We start from the raw sequence: 22980 nt of genomic DNA, 5'->3' as shown, positions 1-22980 counted from the left end.
ATGGCATACTGGGGTGCATTAAAAAGAGTGTGGCCAGCAGGTCGAGGGAGGTGATCCTTCCCCTCTACTCTGCCCTGTTAAGACCTCATCATGAGTCCTATGGACAGTTCTGGGCTCCCCAGTACAAAAAAGACAGGGATCTCTTGGAAAAAAAGTCCAGCGGAGGGCCACAAAGATGGTGAAGAGACTGGAGCATCTTCCCTATGAGGAGAGACTAAGTGAACTGGGTCTGTTTAGCCTTGAGAAAAGAAGGCTGAGAGGGGATTTGATCCAGGTTTATAAATACCTGAAGTGTGGAGGCCATAGTGGCAAGGCTGGTCTCTTTTCGGTAGTGCATGGGGACAGAACTAGGGGAAATGGGCTGAAACTTCAGCATAGGAAGTTCTGCACGAATGTGCGCAAGAACTTCTTTATAGTGAGGGTGATGGAGCACTGGAACAGGCTGCCCAGGGAGGTGGTGGAGTCTCCTTCTCTGGAGATATTCAAGACCCGCCTGGACGCCTACCTGTGCGACGTGGTGTAGGGAACCTGCTTTGGCAGGGGGGTTGTGTGAAGGACAGATCTGGTTTTCTTTTGTTGTCTCAAAGCTTGCTTCGTGAGGTTTTTCTGATGATAAGACTCTGACTGGCGACTGCTAACTATCTAGGGTGAATGGTGGTTGCTATTGTGCCATTTCTGCTTATGATTGCAAAGATAAGCAGAGACAGGACAAACAGTCTTTTTCAGGGGTGCTGCTTGAAGGAGCAGACCACTGCAGAAGGCGATAATGCTTGTGTCTGGTAAACAGAGGCACCACCAACCCCTGCTGGCTTATCTGTGGGCCAGGAATGTCACAAAAGCTGGTTTTAAACCATTTTACAAAGAGTGATTGCCTTCAGAAGATGCTTGTTTAGACATTCAGTGTTTGTTCGAGATATCCTCAAACTTCAAAGAAGAAGAAAAACAACCCCACCGAAATGGGGGATAAAAGGCCCTCGCTAAACTGGGGATTTTGAGAGACGATCTTGGGGAGACGATTTTGGGAGATGGACTTTGGAGACGATCTCTGGAGACGAACTCCCAAAGATGGCTTTGACGGAGAATTCCCTGAGGGGAAACCTCTTCGGAAGGCCGGCTTGCTGCAGCGCTTCCTGACTTTCTCCCATCCCCCGCGGTGATCAGACGAGTTCCTGAAATCAACGGACCTACGGTGTACCTCGCTGGACCCACGGTGGTGACTATCTCTCTTGCTCTCTACAGACTCCTTGCTTATTTTTTCCTACTTTTCCTATCGCCCACCTTCCCTTCCCCATCTCCCTAAAAAGGCTAGGACTTTAATAAACTGGTTGGACCAACATTTGAACCGTTGCTTCTTAATCTCACGCCGGGTATATACACATATCAAAGAACCTTGCCTCTCTCCTGCAAATTGGAGCGAGACATTTATTATTGGCGTCACGGACAGGATACCCGCCGTGAGAGTGTTGTCCTCCCAGATATAGCCTGAAACTTTTTTATGTGCACCTCCTGGAGTTGCAAGGAGCGACAGTTTTGGTAACTTAGATGTGAGCACCTCTCCAGGAAGACCGCTCCATATTCTGAAACTTTCCTTTGTGTTTACCTCTCAGGGACGTATGAATTAATTTTGACTATTTGCTTTTGTTTTATACGTGTGTGCCTCCTCGAGAAGACAATTTTGCATTTTTTTTTTGTGGTTTAAGTAACTTGTAACGTGTTTTGGAATTTGAAAAGTTTTGTGTGTGCACCTCTTGGGGAAGTGAGGAAGTAATTTTTGACGTAAAGCGTGTGTTGCTCTCCAAGTTTATCCCTTTTTGAGAAACCTAGAAGTTTATTCCTCTTTGAGAATTTTTGAAGCGTTTGGTAACTCTTGTAGCTTTAATCTTGAAGTTTTTCTGGCCAGACAGGATAGCCAGGAGCGATTTAGGTGTTTACACGTTCTTTGTAAGAGTTGATTGTGCTTCTTGGTCTTTTGTGTAAGGGAGGAGTGATTTGAGAATTTGCGTTGTTTAAACTTTTTCTGTGCGCACCTCTCCGAGTTGCAAGGATTGAAGGTGTCTTGTAACCTAGGTGCGGAATTTGCAGTTTTTTTTTTTCCTCTGTGTGGCCTCGCAGGAAAATAAGGGGCGATTTAACGCAAAAGGTGTTGTTTTTGCCTGCTGTCTTTGTGTGCTCCTCTAAACAAAAGGGAGGCATGATTGTAGCATTTACATTTGTTTGATTGGTGCGTGCCTCCCTGGGGAGGGGTAAGGAGTTAAGTGTACCTTTTCTTCCCTTAGTGTAGATCTTTTAGGGTATTGAGAAATGAGTGAAAGTATTGCCACTATGAAAAGTGAAAATGTGCTATTTGACCTTTTAGAAAAGCACGGTGCTCGGCCCTCTTTATCAGGGGTGGATTGGGCACGACAAAACTGGCATAACTTGCAGAGTGTTTCAGACCGCATTTGTGTTTTACAACATGGGGCTCGTACCCGAGCCGGGAAAGGAAAATCGTTTATTTGTGCGGTACTCGGTGCAGCTTTAAAAGCAGCCGTGGAGTTCCGAGATGAAAAACATTCGGCAGAAACCCAAACCATACAAGCATTACAGGAATCAGTTAAAGTAATGCAAGAATTGGTAAAAACTCTGCAGAATCAAATAGTGAACCTTGAGGAACAATTACAAAGAGAGCAAAATAATTCAGTTTTGTTGCAAATGGCGTTTAAGGAACTATTAGCGTATAAGAATACTAGCAATGCTGTTGTCCATAATTTGCCTCAAGAAAAAACTTTTCCTCAGAAGGAACTACAAGGAATGAGGGAAGGGCTTGACAAATTAGAGGACTCGCCAACCCAATTGCGTCCTTTGATAAAAACTGAATATGCATTTGATAATGGTGAGGACCTGGATCCTAAAATGAATGTTAAAGAAATTCCCTTCTCTGTCACTGAATTAGCAAAACTGAAAAAGGATTTTAGTCGTTCTCCAAAAGAATCAGAAACGGAATATGTATGGAGAGTCAGTCTCACTGGTGGAGACCAAATAATGTTAACTGAAAAGGAAGCTGAAGGTTATTGGGGTCCAGGAGTATTTTTAACTACTGGCAACAACCGTGCTCCCTGGTCCCTAACACAGAGGGCTGCTTACTGGGCTGGTGGTCTCAACCCTTTAGAAAGGGGAGACCCTCTTGCTATTAATGGGACAGTGGATCAATTGGTTGAAAGTGTCCAAAAGGCTGCCTGTTTGCAAATGATGTATGATAGAAAGTTGCAGCCACATCATGAATCACCTATGATGATGCCTGTTGATCCTGAAAGGATGACTCCTTTAATTAGGGGGCTTCCAGAATCACTGAAACCTATAGGTATACAACTACAAGGAAAAATACAAGCTTTGCCTCAGGGAGAAAGAACCCGGGCAGCATTAGAAGGAACTGTAACCTCTAACCATGTGCAGTCAGGATATAAAGTATGGACATGGGGGGAGGTTGCCCAAGAATTAATTAACTATGAAAGAAAATATGGGCCGGTGATTTCTAACACTAGTAAATTTGACCCAAGGAAAGTGAGGCTTGCAGCTGTCAGCCTTGCCCCTGGGCCACCTAGCCCAAACCTCAGTGAAACTGGAAGGGTCTCATTGCCAGTAAGAACAGGTAGGCGAAATATTGGTCATAGACGTAATTGTCTCTGGACACTTGGCTGGCAAAAGGGTGTTCCACGAGATTTGATGAATGGATTACCCACAGTCAGACTAGAGAAATTAGTTAACTGGTGGCCAGAACAAAAGCTCAAGAAGCTCAAGGAAAGCTGATGCTTTCGCCCCCTCCCCCAGATGAGTGGGAGGTGGGGGGGGGAAGGCAGTGAAGGGGTGGATGTATTAGAAAGCTCACAACAAAAGGAGATCCTCGATTTAACACCTTCTGTCCCAAGGCCTCACCACTCCTGCCAATTCCCCCTGTGAGTCACAATACAGTTACTGATAAACCAGGGAAACACTTATCTCCCTGGCCAGCCTGTGTCAACTGACTCAGCTAACCTGAGGACAGTTTCCCTAACCTTAATGAAATCCCTTAAGAAATATCCTTGGAAGGCTAAGGACACCCCGATAATGAAATGTAAAATCAACTCTTGCTGGATTGTTCCCTCATTTTTTAATTGTATTAACAATAGCCCCAAAAGGGCAAGTTGTCTTGTTTTATTTTACAGAAGATCCTCGTGGGACCTTTACTGAACACAGAATGGCTGATAGCTGACTTTAACCATTTGTGTTTTGTGACAGGAAAATTGAAGATGTGATCTTGCTGGAATGCTGATATACCCCTTGATTACATATTTTGGTTGCAATAGTATTATGTTTTGTTTGTTGTGGTTAAACTGATTGTGATTTGCATGAAACTCCTCCATAGTGTTTCCAAATTCCTAACAAATTGGGAAATGAGCCAAGGACCCATCTAATATTTGTTAGATATGGTCACAAATTAAATCTATCATAAAGCCCTTTGCACTGATGTTTTCCAGTATCACATCAGTCCTGGAGTTCCATTCAAAACATGGTTGTTGGACTAAGGGTGTTTGTGGAAACTGAAGAAATGTATTGTTTAAGCTGTGGATTCTGAAGGGAATGGGACAAATTGCTTTGATGGTATAAGAAAGTGTAATTATATTATTGAGGGTATGTGGAAGTGTGACTGAAGGTACAAATAGTGGGATAGTGTATAAAGGAAAAAGGGTTAAAGAGAAAGTGAGTTTATGTAATGATGAAAGTTTGGAAAGTGAGAAAGTTTGGGACAGACACAGGCTGAAGAAGGCAAGGACTGGCAAGGTATAACAGGGATATCAGGACTGATAAGAGGTGAACGATGTGAAAACAAAACAAAACAAAAAGAATTCCTGTCTGGATCTTGGCTTACACTGGGACTTCCTGAATGGAGAAAGCAACTGACGCAAATACCCCTATTTATTTGTTTTATTTGATACTATTGGTTATTGTCACTGTCTTTGTGATTGTTAAATGTTTATGGTATATGTAAGTATGGATGCAAATGATATATGGAAATGTAAATGTTAATGGTAAATGGCAGTGGAAGTGCCGCAAGAGAAGGCATCCCGTGCTGCTCTCCCTCACCGCCCCCCCCACCCTCTGCCGCTTGTGATCAGAAAGTAAACAAATCGTTACTTCTGAATAGGGACAAAAGCACAACATTGGAAGTGCACGTGCCCTTAATTTAGTGTTAATTATTACCCCTGCTAGGACCAGTATGATAGACAAAGTAAGTGATCAATTTGGTATGGGTAGTAGAAACCCCAGGTAGGGATAAGAATGCAGTGTCTCATACAGGTGAAGAAAGGCAAATACAATCAAAGTTTACCTGTGGTAATTAGACACGGACTCTGTGGTTAGTGCAGAACAAAAACTTTTATTGTGAACAATGAACTTAAATAATATGAACTTGGTCAAGTGCCTTATTAAATATGACTCTCTTTTCACGCGTGATGGTGCTGGATCTTCCATCCTGCCCTGAAGAAGATGGTGCTGGAGCTGTGCTCGATCTTCTGGTGCCGTCCCGCGGCACCCAGTCTTTGGAACGAGGCACAGGCACTGTCAGTCGCAACTCCATTTCATTGTACCTCAGAGGTGTCTCCCGGTAATGGGAGATGAGGTCGTAAAGGCTGTCAAAGATTCTGTTGTTGGTTAGATAGTACCTGTGGCTGTTGGCATCCTGCCACCAATGGATACGACAGTGCTGCACCCCTCCATTACGCCAGATGGACAGGACGTAGTCCCCAATGAATGTCCCGCTCTCCCTGACAAGAAAGGAGCCATCAGGAGCCCCCATCACGGTGCAGTACTCCCTCAGCATCCGCTCAGCGATGAGCCGTCCACTGCACCCTGGTCCCATCCTGCCATGGAACCATTCCTGCGCGAGATGCAGCTTGATGTTGGCGCTCACCTCCTTCTGCGCAGGTCGTCTTCCCCATCTGTTCCAGGCTGGGACTTCGTAGAGCGGATTCCATGCGTAGATTATGGGGTCGTCCATGATTTGAGAATCTGCGATCTGCTCCCGCTGCTCCTCCTCCATGATTTGAGAATCCTCCGCCTGCTCCTCATCCATGATTTGACTACCCGTTGTCTGCTCCGTCTGCTCCTCTTCCATGATTTGGCTATCTGCCGTTTGCTCCTCTGTCTTCGCCACTTGCTCCTTGGTCATACACGAACCCATGGTCTCTCGCCACTCACTCCAAGCCGCCTCAGGTTTGGCAGGCTTGCCAATGGTCTTTATGAAATCTGCTCACACCCATGCCAGGTGTGCAAGCTAGACATCCCGTGATCATGCCAAGAGGGTCTGTCTGGCAGGAATAGTTACAATCTTTCGGTTTTATCCCTCCTTGTCTGCTGAATTGTTTGCACCACTGAAGGTCTTTTGCTAGTCCGAACAAGAATGTCTTCATTTTCTTCCAGTAATATACACGTTAAAGGAACTTAAGTAAGGGATCCGGACAAATTTATTGATGGAGCTTGGAAATTATATTGAAAGAGGGACTGTAGTGAAAGAATTGGGAAGAACAATAGCAGCTGCACTAGAGCAGGACCTGAAGATCCCAGGATGTTTTGTCCCCAGTGGACTGAACGCATTGTGCACACAGCAGTGTAAAGATGTTTGTTTTCTGGTAGATATCAGTGCATCTCACTCTGTACTGCATCAAGAATGACTGCCCATTGATGATTTTTGTAACAATAGTAGGAGCAGGTCAACAAGAAAAAGCTTACTAATTAAATAGAAAAGGGAGTTAAGGGTAAAGCAAGTAACAATGGGAATAAGTGACTATAGCTCTAAATAACTTTCTGTGAGTAATTATTATTTTAAAGAGATCTAAAACACATGCCTGTATGAATGCACATATATTGACTGAAAATAATTATGATGTTTAGTGTGTTATCAATCAAGGTTTTGATTGAGTGATGATGTAAACATTTAATTCCCCATTATCACCCATCCCTCTTTTCCCTTATGCTTACTTTTTTTTTTTCTTTCCTCACCACCGTGAATGGTCATTTGCACATCAGTTTCAAGCAACCTTTGAGCCACGGGGTGGTGTGAAGGACAGATCTGGTTTTCTTTTGTTGTCTCAAAGCTTGCTTCGTGAGGTTTTTCTGATGATAAGACTCTGACTGGCGACTGCTAACTATCTAGGGTGAATGGTGGTTGCTATTGTGCCATTTCTGCTTATGATTGCAAAGATAAGCAGAGACAGGACAAACAGTCTTTTTCAGGGGTGCTGCTTGAAGGAGCAGACCACTGCAGAAGGCGATAATGCTTGTGTCTGGTAAACAGAGGCACCACCAACCCCTGCTGGCTTATCTGTGGGCCAGGAATGTCACAAAAGCTGGTTTTAAACCATTTTACAAAGAGTGATTGCCTTCAGAAGATGCTTGTTTAGACATTCAGTGTTTGTTCGAGATATCCTCAAACTTCAAAGAAGAAGAAAAACAACCCCACCGAAATGGGGGATAAAAGGCCCTCGCTAAACTGGGGATTTTGAGAGACGATCTTGGGGAGACGATTTTGGGAGATGGACTTTGGAGACGATCTCTGGAGACGAACTCCCAAAGATGGCTTTGACGGAGAATTCCCTGAGGGGAAACCTCTTCGGAAGGCCGGCTTGCTGCAGCGCTTCCTGACTTTCTCCCATCCCCCGCGGTGATCAGACGAGTTCCTGAAATCAACGGACCTACGGTGTACCTCGCTGGACCCACGGTGGTGACTATCTCTCTTGCTCTCTACAGACTCCTTGCTTATTTTTTCCTACTTTTCCTATCGCCCACCTTCCCTTCCCCATCTCCCTAAAAAGGCTAGGACTTTAATAAACTGGTTGGACCAACATTTGAACCGTTGCTTCTTAATCTCACGCCGGGTATATACACATATCAAAGAACCTTGCCTCTCTCCTGCAAATTGGAGCGAGACAGGTTGGACTCAATGATCTCTAGAGGTCCCTTCCAACCCCTACAGTTCTGTGATTCTGTGATTCTGTGATTCAGTGATTCTGTGAAAGGGAGATAGTTATAAAACTTCTGACTGTGCTTAAACTACATTCAGTCAGAACACTTGCACAGCTGAACTCTGCACCTGGACACCGGAGTCTTGCTTATCTTCTTATATTTCTTCATTAAATCATTTCTTAACCTTCTCTGCCTATTTGCACTCTGTCTCCCATGTACGTGTGCTGCAAGGACTATGTGCCAGTTACCAGCTAGACCTAGATGTGTGAGTGAACTTGGTGTCACTTTCAAGCGTCAGGCTCAGGGAGCAGGCACTTTAGTCCACATTACCAGCTACTGATGCAGGTGAGGATCCTGGTGTCAATAGTTGGAGGGCCCTCTCTGGATCTAAGGAAGTCTCCAAGACCTTGAACCCAGTCTGCTGGATTCCGGGTGACTGATGTGACTGGACTAGGTGCCAGCTACTGAAGTCAGATGAGGGATGCAGATGTCTTTAGCCTATGGTGCTAGATCATCAGTTACTGGAGAGTACAGAAATCTTTACTCCCAGGTACTGGAATGGAAGCTCTTTGTTACCAATTCAGCTACTGGGGAGGGGTGAACACCAAGGTGAGTAAGGGCCTCTGCACTGGAAAATGGAGCATGTCTGCTGGAGGGAGTAGACTGATTCAATCTTCCCCAGCCTGATGTTCATGGAGTGTATGTGTGTCTTTGCTAAAAACTTTACAGTGGACTATCTGATGAGAAACCAGGACAGATTAGGACATAGAACCTAGTGAAGGGGAAGGGGTAGGTGGGGGAGGGATGACCCACCCTATTACACTCACCAGGACTGGAGAACATGGTTGTATGGGAAATGACTGTGTGTGCAGTGAGTTTCAAACTGGATCAGAAGGCATGTAGGCAACGTGTGAAGTAGGTAAGTGGCCTAGTATGGGATTCTCCATGGAGACATGGGCAATGCTGGTACCCAAATGTTCAACAAATGTGTGTGCCTGTGAATCTGCAGATATGTGCCTTCACTAGTAAACATGTATATCTACCAGACATAGAGAAGGAAGGTATCTCTGTTGTCTATGCCTGTGCTTTATGTGAGTCCTGTGTGATACTATTGTTGAAGGCAGACCTGGGCTAGGGCAACCTATGTGACTGATCATGTTAGTTCCTTTCTCTCTCAATGTATGTGTGCCTGTGTGTCTCTGAAATACATGTTCAACCTGAATCTGCAAAAGAGAAAGAAGGAGCTGAATTCCACAGTCTGAGCAAAGACTCCAGGTCCCTAGGCACTAGGCTGGGCCCCAGCAGCCAGTTCTGGACCAGAGCAGCTAGATGAGGCAGCTACACTCTTTACCTCCCTCTACTACTTAATATATTCTTTTTAAAAGAACTAAATTGCATGATTGAGTAGCTGCTAAACCTGTTGTATCTGCTTTCTAGGCTCTTGCTAAAGCTGGCACTGAAAACAAAGCCAAATATCCATCTCTGAAAAGAATCTGGGTGATCCGGTGGACAACAGGATAGCTATGAGACAGCAGTGTGCCCTTGTGACCAAGAAGCCCAGTGTTAGCCTGGGGTGTATTAAAAAGAATATGGCCAACAGGTCAAAGGAGATGAGACCATATTTAGAATACTGTTTCCAGTTCTGGGCTCCCCAGTTCAAAAAGGATAGGGACTTCCTAGAAGGAGTCCAGAGGAAAACAACAAGATGGCCTGGAGCATCTTCTGCATGAGAAAAGGCTGAGTATCCCAGATCTGTTCAGCCTGGAAAAAAAGAAGACTGAGGGGTGATCTGTTTAATGTTTATAAATATCTAAAGAGAAGTGGGAAGCAAATGGATGAGGCCAGGCTCTTCTCAGTGGTGCACAGCAGTAGAACAAGGAGCAATGTCCCGAAACCTGAACATAGTAAGTTCTCTACAAACACGTAGAAGAACTTATTTATGGTAAAATCATGAAACAGTGAAACAGGTTGCCCAGAGAGGTGGTGGATTCTTCTTCTATGGACGTACTGAAGACCCATCTAGATGTCTATTGTATGGAGCCTGCCTTAGCAGGAGCATTGGACTTGATGATCTACTGATGTCCCTTTCAAAAATTTAAATACGTTTCCTGTAAAAACTGTTAGCTAATTTTTAAAGTTAAATTATTCTGGCTCTGATGTTTCTTCAGTCTTAAGCACAATTAGTTACCTAGAGACTAGATTCCATATTAGCCAATAAAATCTTTTTGAAAGTAGAATTAAACTTATTGTGTTTATAGTAAAGGCTCTCAAACAAATACAGTATACGCAAATATTGTTTTGCTTATACTGTTATTGTTTGATCCTTAATTATTTAGAAAATACCTTGGCTTTTTCTTCCTCTCTCTTTTTCTGTAAAAAAGTCACATCTAAGATGTAAAGTATATTTTATGGACCATTTAGTACCTGATCTGGCCGCTAAGACTGCCGCAGGCATGAACACTGCAATGTAGACAACTTCACAGCAGGAACTGAAATTCCAAACCATTTGATGTCTACTAATGAAGAGGTCAATGGACAGTGTTAATATTCTGCAAAAAGGCCTTACAGACCATTAGTAGTTCCTAAAACCGGTCATCCTAAAAGACAGAGCTATTGAAATCAGATGATTTTGAATTGTCTTTGACAAATGTTTTATTCTGAACACTTTCTTGTTTATGTTGCTCTTTTGTTTTGTTCATTTGGATGTCAGTAATTTGATTCTAGTAGACAGTGAATTCCAAATAAGATTTCTGTAAAAGAGAAAGAAACAATAACAATATTGACTAAAGGCTTATATAAGTATTTGTGTGTTTGCATGTATCGAAGTCTAGTTTCTACACTGTATGAGAAAGACTATTACCCTATTACTTTGTGTCATAGAAAATTAAGAAATGCACTGTATCTATTAAATATTTTTGTTGGCATCTTAGTTTTAATGCTGATGTTGGTTGATAATTATTAATATTAATTCATATTCAGATGTTTATTCTACCTATGTCTGTTTAAAATTTCCCTTCTTCATCCCCGTGGGCTGTGACTTCAAAATAAAGACATAAAATCTCATAATCTCATCTCAAATATATTTCACATTTTAATTGAATAGAGAGCTGGATATCATCTTTCATATAGATAAGTAATTTCCAAACTTCACTTAGTCTCCTAATCAAGATATATTAGTATGGAAATTATTTTCAGTGTATTAGTGATCATATATATATAATTCATAAGTATATGATTAATGTACATATACTAAAGAGCATTCAGAGAAATTGGAAATACACTGAAGAGAGAGGTACTCAAAGAATATAATCTAAACTTTACATGTTTTCCCAAATAAAGCAAGACACAAATAGACTTCCATGTCTCTCATGTTTATTCAGATCATGCGGTAATTGTAACACCACTTTCCTAAGCTAGGTCTTAGTTTTTCAAAATGCCACAGATTTGCATTTACTTCTTATTTCTGAACAATCTGTGTCTTTCCAGACCTGTTATCATGGCTGTCTGAAATTCTAAGTCAGAAAATATGGATACAAGAGTCACTAAGTGAAGGCAGGAAATGAATGTAAAATGAATGCCCTGTAATAAAAATAGATAAAAATAGAGGGAACTCTTATTAAAAGTGTGAGCTGAACTACAATATAAAGCAGATTGACACTGTATTATGATTATAAATCTTGAAGTTCCTTATGTTACTTTTCCATCACCTCATTAGCAAATTATTTCCTTTTTCTCTGTCAGATTGTTCAAAAATATTCAACCACTTGCAAAGTAATATTTAGACTTATTTAGTATAAGTGCTCAGTTGGAATTTTATTTCTATTAAAACTTCTATATTGTTCCTAATCTTTCAGTGCCCCAAGATAGACTAGGTTTCTCAAGAACAGGTGAAGATCTAGTTACAATCATGTGAAGTTGCAGACTAAAATAACACACATACTGCAAGTTATGAAAAGGAAAAAAGATGTAATACCAATTAACTGAATAACAAATTAATCATTCAGATTTTTCTTGTCCAAATTAGTGATGTTGCACTAATAAAAGCAGATGTTTTAGTTATCCAGCCATTTCAGATTTCTGTAGATCAGAGTAGAGATTTTTTTTTAGTATCTTGGGACAGAATCTGTATCTTCAAAGTGGCCTTTTGGGTGGTTTATGTTAAAGAAAGAAAATGATTCCAGGCTACATTAAAGATATCTCAATTTTTCTATGCTCCTTTTTTAAAATTTGGATTGATGCGCAAAGGTAAATAGACATTCTGGAATCATTTTCTTTGAGGCTATAGTAGCATTAGCACCTGTTGCAAAAGATTGGACTTAACCTCTCAGCAAAAGAGAGAGACAAGGATAAACTGGGTTAAATCCCACCTTTGAGTTAAAAACATGTTAGCTGATATAGTGACCTGTTTGTTTACTGGCTATGAATAAAATAATTCTATCATCTATGCAGCAGCATACAAAGCATGAACTTTCAAGGAATCAGTGTCTGGCCTTTTCACAGTTATGAAATTCTGTCACCACTTCCTGAGGATTTTGTTCTAGTAAATAAGTTTGTTTATTTTGTAGATTGGAAACAAGATTGTTGTTACATTTTTATGATAATTTTATCTAGTCATGTGGTTAATAAAACACTTCTAAAGGCATAGGGAATATTTTTACATCTTTCTCTAATAAAGCTTGAGAGAAAATACATCACTGGCAATTTTGATGTCTCCAATCTAAATAGATTTGATTCTAATTCACCTTGACTGTGCAGATAGTATGTGGTGGATAGGTAATACTAACACTGTATGAGGGATTTCCACCTGGCATCCTGTGAAGAGTAAAGAAATGTCTCCTCTCAAAGCACTTGTCTTTTTGAATGCATTTTAGGAGATTTAAATCCAACAACACTTTATTCAGAATGGCTACAATAAGTAGCTTTCAGAGGTTCCCACTGTTAAAAAAGCTTCATACCAATGAGTAACTCCTTTTAAATAAAAGTTTATAACTTATTTGTATTTTCTGCTAGGGATTTGTGTAGTTCCAACCCAGCTCTAGCACACAGAGAAAAATAAAACAAAAACAACAAAAAACAAAACAAAACAAACAAACAAAAAAAAAAACGGTCTTAGTTCATGAAAATTTTGTAATAAATGAAAATACATGAGCAAACAATTGTTTATTAAAATCAACTAGATTTTATGCAACTTAACCATTTAATTTTTCCTTCTGTAGTCCAGATGGAGGGGAAAAAATATCGAAATCTTGACAAGTTTGCTTATTTCCTCATATTCTGTATATCTCTGTTAAAGTAGTGATGAAATTGCCTAAGTCCCAATCCTGTAAGTGACTCTGTAATTTTTTCTCTGTGTTTGTTTCTCTGTCATCTGGACCCTAATAATATCAGGGAGTTCTGTGTTTGCACAAGAAACTCACTGTGGAATATAGATTTCAGTACTCATTTTTTAAGTGCCTCAGTACATGTCCATTGGGTTTGCTTAGGGGGTTACTGAGCTGAAGCATTGAAGCTGTTTCTCTAAGTGAAATATACTCTAATTTAATTAACTATCAATGGTGCCACATTATTGCTTTGCTTTTCAATCTTTAAGCTCTAAATTACATTTCCATCCCATCAACTCCTTGCTTTTTGAAACAGTTAGTTCACCAAATGTATTATATAAATAATATTTGAAACAGTTAGTTCACCAAATGTATTATATAAATAATATGAACACTCTTTACAAAGAATTCTACAATTTATCACTGTTTTATGCTTCATTAAACAGAAAAATGAAACAAATTATACTTGAGGCAGAATATGGTTTTTAATGAAGAAAATTTTATATAGTCATTTAAAATGTTCTCATACACATCTGCCAAAGATGTTAAATAGCTAATTATAATTTCCCCCCTACAGAATATGATAATATGTTGACAAAATGTGTATTCAGAAATGTTTGTAGGAAGCCGTCCACAAGAAATCTAATAGTTGTATGGTCTGAATTTACCAGATGATCTTTCTACATTTTTTATTGATGGTACGGGAAAATATGAAGTTATTAGGTAGTTTTTTATGTTATTTGCTCTCTTGTCAAATGTATCACTATGATTATAGTACATTAATTGTATTTATACATGCATAAATGATTTAGCATGTGTTTCCAGAAATACTTGGACAAAGATTGGAGAAGTTTATCAAAAGATTTTCAAATTATACATTAGAACACTTTTAATGCACCACATATTGCCTTTAATATCATCTTCAGGTCTATGGACTTCGCTACACCAGTTGTTGTAAAATTAATATTTAAGATTTGAGAAAAGCAGCTAAGAATTTTATCCTAACTAAAAATATTCCTTTTGAATAAAAACTAGCAGTTTGTAATTGTTTCCTACCCACCACTTCTGTGCTAAAATATTGTTGTTGTACCACTCCTGCAGGCTCCACCAAGAACCAATCTCTCCATATTGTCACATATTCATTCTTTGGTTCTTTCTCAGAATTGCAGCAATTAACAAGCTGTTTAAGGACTCCTTCATTCTGAGCCTTGTTAACATATGAATGATTGTCTAGAATGCATCCTTCCTGTATGAACACTTGGCTTTGTTAACATAAGAATGACAGCTTTTCCTCATCTCTTTACTTCTGAAGCATTATACTCACAGTATTATGCACTTGGGAGTCCATATATTGTCTGACATACACTACCATGCTGTGTTAGATTGAATATAGCATTTAGGCTCATGGTATAAGATTGACTTAAACTGATATGCTTGTATGGAATATTTTGTAGGGGAAGTAGAATAGACTAAGAAACCAAGCTAAACCATATTTTGCATAGGTGATATATAAATTTAAATTTTTAATAGATATGTCCTGTTAAAAACTAATGTGATGTTTTTCATTGAGATTTTTATTTGTAATTTGCTCTGTAAACAGTTCATGATGATAAAAGATTTTCCTAGATTAATGTTTTCATATAGCAGTGTATCAGTGTCTTCTGTCCTTTTAAAGTACTTAATCATTATTTCAGCCTCAGAAAATAGAATCATCATAAAATGGCTTGGGTTGAAGGGACCTCTGTCATCAGGTTCCAACCTTCCTGCCTCAGACAGGATTGTCAGCCATTAGATCAAGCACAAGATCAGGTTGGCCCAGGCCCATCCAACCTGGCCTTAAGCAAGTCCAGGGTGAACAGGGAAGCAGAAAACAGATGCTCTGCTGGAATTCAGAATAAAGGGGGGCTAGAAGGGGGATAGTTAAAGGTAGTTTTCAGAAAATGATTTAGTTAGGTAGAATAACAAGGAATGGAGTTTACAGAAAATGATTTAGTTAGGTAGAATAACAAGGAATGGAGACAGTGGGTCTGGGAGAGCAGATAAGGAGTGAGAACTCCCTGAAACATCTGGTGAGGAGGGGATTAGGGGTTGTAAATATCAAAAGAGGAGTTGCATCTCCCTGACAAGATGGGCGATAACAAGAGGGGGTCTGCATGATAAAGAATATGTATCAGAATTACGGGACATCATTGACTATGCATGAGGTGTACCTATATCTGTATCACGGTTTTACCAGTTGGTGTGCAAGTTTGGAGGAGCTATCCCCCTTGCACCCAGCGCTGAAATAAACATACCTGCTTTATAACCCATCTCTGGATTATAGAGTTTGATTCCGCAAATCAAGGGATGGGACATCCACAACTTCTCTGGAGATCTTGTTCTAGCACCTCACCACTCACTCAGTAAGAACTTGTCCCTGACATCTAATATTAATCTCCCTTCCTTTAGTTTAAAATAATTCCTTCTTTTCCTATCACTATTTACACATATGAAAAGTTGTTCTTCCCCATGTTTATGAACTCACTTTAGACACTGGAAGGTCACAATGAGGTCTTCTCTAATTCTTCATTTTTCCAGGCTGAACAATTCCAATTCCTTCAGCCTTTCTTCATAGGAGAGGTACTCCATCATGTTAATGGCCCTCCTCTGGACCCTCTTCAAATGTTCCCCATCTTTCCTATGCTTGGGGCCCCAGACCTGGATGCAGTACTACAGATGGAATTTCATGAGGGCAGAATAGAGGGCAACAATCACATCCTTCATCCTGCTGGCTTCCCTTCTGCTGATGGAATCCAAGACACCATTGGCCTTCCAAGCTTCAGTGCACACTGCTGGTTCATGTTAAATTTTTCATCAGTCCTTCAGACCTCTAAGTCCTTCTCACCAGGGCTACTGTCAAGGAGTTTTTCTCCCAGTTTATATACATATCTGGGATTAACTCAATCCAGGTTCACCCTGGGCTTTGCTTTGTTGAATCTCATTTAGTTCATGTGGGCCCACCTTTCCAGTTTATCAAGGTCCCTCTGGATAGCATCCCTTCCTTTTGCAGTATCAACCACACTACTCAGCTTGGTGTTGTCACAAAACTTGCTGAGGTTGTACTAAATTCCACCATAAATGTCACCAATAAAGATATTAAAGAGTACTGTAACTGGGATGGATCCCTGGGGGACATCACTCATTACCATCCTCCACTTGGACATAAAGCATTTTATCACAACACTCTGGCAATGATGTTCCAAGCAATTCCTTATCTGAAGGATAGGAACAGTCCACCCTTCAAATTCATATAAATCAAATTTAGAGATAAGAATGTAGTGAGGGACCATGTCAAACACATTGCAGAAGTCTAGGTAGATGACATCAGTTGCCTTCCATTTGTCCACCATCACTCCATTGTAGAAGCCACCAGGTCAGTCAGGTACAACCTTCCCTGGGTGAAGCCATGTTGGCCGTTTCAGATCACCTGCTTGCTCCTCATGTGCCTTAACATCTCTTCCAGGAGGATCTGTTCTATGATTTTCCCAGACACAGAGGTGAGGGTCACTGGCCTGCAGTTTTCCAGTTCCTTCTTCCTCACTTTCTTGTAAGTGGAAGTGATGTTTCAGTTTTTCCTGTCTCTGGTGATTTTGCCTGACAGTCGTAACTTTCCAAATAAGATGGAGAGCAGCTCAGCAATATCAGTCAGCTCCATTAGGATCCTTAGGATTCTGAGATGCATGTCTCATGGGTAAGCCTTGGACTTGCTCTGCCCTTACAGTTCCCACATAGAGGTTCAGGTTAAGGGATGTCAGAAACCTGGTTGCTGATGAAGTCTGAGGCAAAGAACACACTGAGTATCTTACCCTTCTTCATATCTGTTGTAGCCAGTACTCCTTTCCCATTTAGCAGAGAAGGTACATTCTTTTTCATGTGTCTCTTCCAATCTAGGTACCTGTAGAATCCCTTCCTTTTGTTTCTAACATCCCTTGCCAAATTTGGTTTCATCTGTGCCTTGGCTTTCCTAAATAGAATGGTATTAATATTTTACTGCAGGTCTTAATCTTAAATCAAATTCACAGAAGAGCTTTAGAAATCACTATATTGTGTGCTTTATTTAGAAAAGAATTTCAGAAAATAAATAAATAAACAAAGCAGCATGGAATACCTAGTACTATATAACGGTTTCATGTTTGGCAATAAACATTTTTTTCCTTCTGAACTCAAAGAAGAGAAAGATCTATTTTACACGTTGCTTAAAGTGAAGATTTACTATTTGACTATTATTTATTCTTTCTGCTGGTTAGTCTCTACTTGTGAAAAATTTAAATATCAAATGTTTTCATTAGATGAGAAATCATGAAGACAACCTCATAGCCTAATGCTAACTTATTTAGTTTTCAAGTCATGTAAATGAAGAAAATAAGGGTGGGGGAGGGGGGGGGATGGGGGGTGGGGAAGAGGAACAACATGAACAGCTTCATAATTATTAGAAACCAGAATAATTAAGTTTATGCCATAGTTTTGTAATGTTGCTGTCAGTATTCCACATCATAACATCATGTGCAGTATGGATCACTAAAAGGTTACAAAATTACAAAACCATGACAGGTTGGAAGTTACTTCAAGAGATCTCTGGTTCAGCCTTCAACTCAAAGGGGGTTGGCTAAAAGATCAGATCAGGTTGCTCAGTTCTCTGTCCAATTAGGTCTTGAAAAAGAAGTATGGTGACTGTACAGCCTCTGTAGTAAACCTGCCGCATCCCTGGATCAGGGCAAAATCTTTTTCAGTATACCCAGTCTTAACTTGTTTCAAAGTCCTTCCACCATATTCCATTCTGAACAGTGTAACTCCATCTCCTCAAGACTTGCCCTGTAAGGACTCCTCTAAGAGCTTGTCCCTGAAGGCATCTTTTCTTCACCCTTTTTTTCACACTCTTCTGAGAAAGTTCTTACTTGGAAACAGATAAAATCCTTACCCAAATTTTTTAGTATGTACACTCTGAGTTAATATGGATTCAAAAAAGATGAAGTTGTCATTTAAAATGTGGGGAAATATATCTTAGAGGTCTTTTTCAAATGTAATGTTTCTATTATTATTTTTTTCTGCTATTTCTGTCCTATTACTGGAGTAATGTGTGGAGTAATGGTAATGTGTGAATGACTGTGTGATGTCTTGCTGCCTGCTGGGTTAAACCTTAACAGTCTGCCCAAATCCAACATTACAATAACTCTGTCTAGTATTTTGGTCAAAAATCATCCACTATTTCCATCTTGTATTTACAGTTTCAGTGCAATTGGCCTACAAATTCCCTGAGCATACGTAATATTCAGGAGTTTCTCTGCCCAGCATAACTGGAAACATATTGTGCCATTCACAGTCAGGTAACCCATAAAGGAATTAAGAACTTAATTTACACTAGTGAAGTTTAAATCTTATTAGTATGATGAATGAGACCTAAAAATAATGGGGTATTTTAGAAACTCAGGTAAAGCCTTTAAAGATAGCTTCATTAAATATAAACTAACAATAAAATTATGTCACTTGCTTTTCTAAAAAGCCAGACTTCCTTATTTTCTCATATATATATATATATATCTTTGAGAATACAGGGTATATGTTCTCTCTGGTAATGTTTGTTGTTGTGTTGTTGTTTTGTTTGTTTTTGTTTTATATCCTTTATTTATTGTTCATGGATGGACTTGGCTATGTATTTGAATTGTAGTTTGTGTCAGCAATAGGCATGGGTGTAAAATATGAAATTGTGCATGCTCTGCAATTTCTTTACTAGATGTTCAAGAAGCTCAAACTCCAACCTCACAAACTCTACACACAGGAAAAAGAAAATTGTGGTACAGCTTCATGAAATACATTTCATAACAGGCTATGAAGGGGGGGAAATATTAAAGCAAATAAAAAAAAATTATTCAAATTTTTAGCTAAAGTAATACTAAAATTTCTATGCAGAACTTTGTCCTAAAAAATTCATTATTCATGATAAAAGCTCAATGCTAGGATGGTAGGTAATTGAAAGTAAATGAAGGTGTATCATTATTTGCCTGGCTTGGTGTCTAGAAAACCTCATGCGACAAACATAATGTTTGGGAAAATGCTTTATTGAGCAAGAAGGGCTGGGAAGGTCAGAGAGGATGAGTGATTCTTTGGGACATACACAATGAAAGGGTTGTAGGAAAGTATATGGAGAGTGAGCAACTGTGATACAGAGATGCTCCTTCCTCACAAAACCTTGGTGCCTGAAGGATCACTGGGTCAGAAATATGAAAGAGGAGAAGTCAAATGGAGCAAACCTATCATTATATTCTGAAGTATGGTTTTATATTTACAATTCTAGTTCCCCAGAAATAAGAAATAGAAAAATGTATTAAATTCTTAGTATGAAATGACATGTTTCTGTTGAAACAAATGAAGTGAGGATCTGTCCCCAAACCTCTTTTTTTTTTTTTTTTTTAACTACAAATATGTCTGTTTTTTGTTGTTTTGTTTTGTTTTGTTTTGTTTTTTGTTGTGTGTGTGTGTGTTTTAAATGATGTTTCACATATTCAGACTATAAACATAATTTGTTTATTTACCCATCTGGTATGACAAATGGCGGACACAATCAAGGATGTAATGAAACATGCCAGCTATGTTTTGCAAGCAGACTAAATATTTAATAATGAACAGCTTAAATAAAACTGGTGCTCTACTCAACTTGTCTCACGAGATTTTAATGAGAAAGAGAGCAGTTAACCATTTCATCTTTCTTAGTAAAATTTGTTTATCAGTATCTCAGATAACTTAGAAGCAACTGTCAGTGATTCATAATAATAATTTTAGGGTATATGATTAGATATAACAATAACACATTAAACTGTTCTCATACCACACTAAGGAGAAAGAGAAGTAATTATGTGTGGAATTTCACTGGAGCAATGGTTTGTGAGTGAGCTCTCCAAAAACCAGTTACAAATAGGCCAGCCTGTAAACAATTGTTTATTCACTCACACCATAAAGAACAGTATTCCTATCGGACACAGTCAGCTCTGTACATGCTGATAGGAGAACAGCAGAACGGTTCCTTCCTTTGTTCAGTGCTTTAATAACATTTCACGTACTTTGAGGAAATGTTTCTTCTTTTAATCTCCAACACTTGGACTACTCCTGCTTTAAACTGGTGCAATTAGGCTAATTTTTATTTTAATGCAGAGGGACTTGTATTTCCACTTGGGCCAGGTGGTGGAAGCAGAGACATCCTTCCTGTTAAACAGCCGAGTCAAAGCAGACTCACTAGGTAATGTTAATTAGACCAGTGAACCGGTGTCCATCATGGGCAGCCTTGTCTTTCCTGCTTATGGCAAATAGCATGGAAGTTCAGAGAAACAGTTGGCACAAGGGATGCATGAACTCATCTAGGAAGATGAACATATAAAATAGGAGCAAAATTCCCATTTCAATATCAAGCAAAAATCAGGGCATTCCTTTAGGTCAAAAGTCCCATAAAAATGTAGGACATGATTATCAAAATTATTTATCTGATTACTCAACATGAACAAAATATGTAATATATACAAATAAAAATGAGTAGAGAAACAAAATTTATCATGTATGTTATTTCAAGACCTGAAGTGGTGGAAGCAAGAAAAGAAAGAAAAGTCACAGCACACTGTAAATGAGGACTGTGTCAATATACAAATATTTTCTTATCTGCTCAAAAAGCAGAATTTGTTTTACATGAAAAATTGTGTCTTTATCCATAGTTTTTATATCCTCTCCGTAAATTATGTATTTTAGGGCAACTGAAAGGATAGGCTACTTTGTTGGATTTTTTTTTTGTTGTTGTTGTTTTTTGTTTGGTTGGTTTTGTTTGTTTTTTTTTTTTAATGCAAGTCTGTGCATCAATATGCAAGCAATGTGCTCTGATCCAAGAGAAGGATGACTCAGAGGAAGTAACAATGATTTAGATAATAGTTTATTGAAGTAATTAGTTTCCCTTTAGTTATAAATGGAAAAAAAAAAAAATACAAACAAGCTAACTACATTAGATGGATTACTATAAATAACTATATAATAATTAGGAATTTTCATAGTGTTGAATTTCCTTTCTGAATCTAATGCTAACATATCTATTTTATTTTATGAAATCTCAGATGGATGTTTTAAAGTTGCTTTATTCTACAGAGTTTCTCTTCCAGGATGAATAGGTGAGAGTGTTTGAAGACAAGTAAGCAAATAAAAATAAGGTATTTAGTTATCATAATTTCTGCTATTCTGCTATTAATTCTTAAGGATAACCTGTGGTAGTGGCATGGTACCACTGTATTTGCATTTATGTTTTCCACTTCATATCTATAAATGTCAGCTGACAGCAAATTAAACTTTGTTTTGAAATTGTCATGGTTTTATGATCACCAGTATTCCACATCATCACATCATGTAGGGTACTGCGAATTAAAGTGTTAATGCCTCAGGTCCACACAGCAAAGAGAAGAAACTATGTTCCCCAGAAGACTGTTCGCTGTGCTGCTATCATTCCCATACAGGGGGAATGCATATAAGGTGGTGTTGGGTCATATGACACTCTCTTGCTTCCCTTTGGCTTTTCTCTTCGCTGCTCTTCTCCTTTGCTGCTGCCTGTCCTGACTGCGCAATTGCTGTAAGGCCTACAGCTTTCAGATACTCTCTCATTATACATGATTTATTGGCTTCAACTCTAATTATTTTGCATTCTGATACCATATTTAGTAAATTAGTTTGTTTCTACTCAGATCATTGCCGCTGTATTTTTTCTAATTATTTTGGGATCTCCTGTTTCCCTTCTCCAGAGGTGTGGGTGTTGCAAAATCCCAGAAATTTTAAAACTTTTTAAATATTTCACAAGAATTTTTGATTTTATACATTAAATAATTAGTTTCTTGTATGAAGCCTTTTATCTACTGAAAGACTACATTCTCTTTACTGACTACTCTTTCTCTTTTACTCTTTTACTTTCTTTACTTACTTACTTACTGCTATTAACAACAAAAAAAAGAAGTAGAAAAGCTTATGCTGAGATCAAATTACTACAAAGACTTACATCTACCCTATCACACCATCAATAACCTTGGGTGACCATTTCATGGAATGGTTTGGGTTGGAAGGGACATTTAAGGTAATCTAGTTCCAAACTCACAGCTATAAGCAGGGACACCTCCCACTACACCAGGTTGCTCAAAGCCACATCCAACCTGGTCTTGAATGCTAACAGGCAGGGGGCATTCATAACTTCTTTGGGCAACCTGTTCCAGTTCCTCTCTACCCTTACAGTAAAGAATCTCTTCCCAATATCTATCCTATCTTCCACTATTATGTTTGAAGACTTTTCTCCTCATCCTGGTGCTATGTGACTTTCTAAAAGAAACTCCCTTTCTGTCTTTATTATTGCCCCCATTCAGGTTCTGGAAGGCTGCTATATGGTCCCCTCAGAGCCTTCTCTTCTCCAGGATGAAAAGCCCCAAGGTCTTGTAAGGTCTTAGGCAGAAATACAGGATGGGAATATTTGGGAATGTATAATGTGGCTTTGAATTACTTTTTCAGAACTGAACATTTCCTTTACAAGATTCTCCTCCAGTATATAATACTGTATGAACAACAAAATTGAAAACTGATTTGCATAAAGTATTATTGCTATAATTAGTTAACATATTAGTTTAATAAATAAGGATTG

At 39.2% G+C, this 22980-nt stretch overlaps 1 protein-coding gene across 1 annotated transcript; it reads left to right on the top strand.

Moving 5' to 3' along the window:
- Positions 1-2258: 2258 nt before the first annotated feature.
- Positions 2259-4409, top strand: LOC140250564 (uncharacterized). The gene has a single exon (XM_072333352.1). It carries the CDS (start codon positions 2302-2304, stop codon positions 3784-3786), a length of 1485 nt encoding a protein of 494 aa, XP_072189453.1. The 5' UTR covers positions 2259-2301; the 3' UTR covers positions 3787-4409.
- Positions 4410-22980: the final 18571 nt, after the last annotated feature.

Source organism: Excalfactoria chinensis, chromosome 3, assembly GCF_039878825.1.
Source record: "Excalfactoria chinensis isolate bCotChi1 chromosome 3, bCotChi1.hap2, whole genome shotgun sequence".
Lineage (NCBI taxonomy): Eukaryota > Metazoa > Chordata > Aves > Galliformes > Phasianidae > Excalfactoria > Excalfactoria chinensis.
This window is presented reverse-complemented; position numbering and strand designations above follow the sequence as displayed.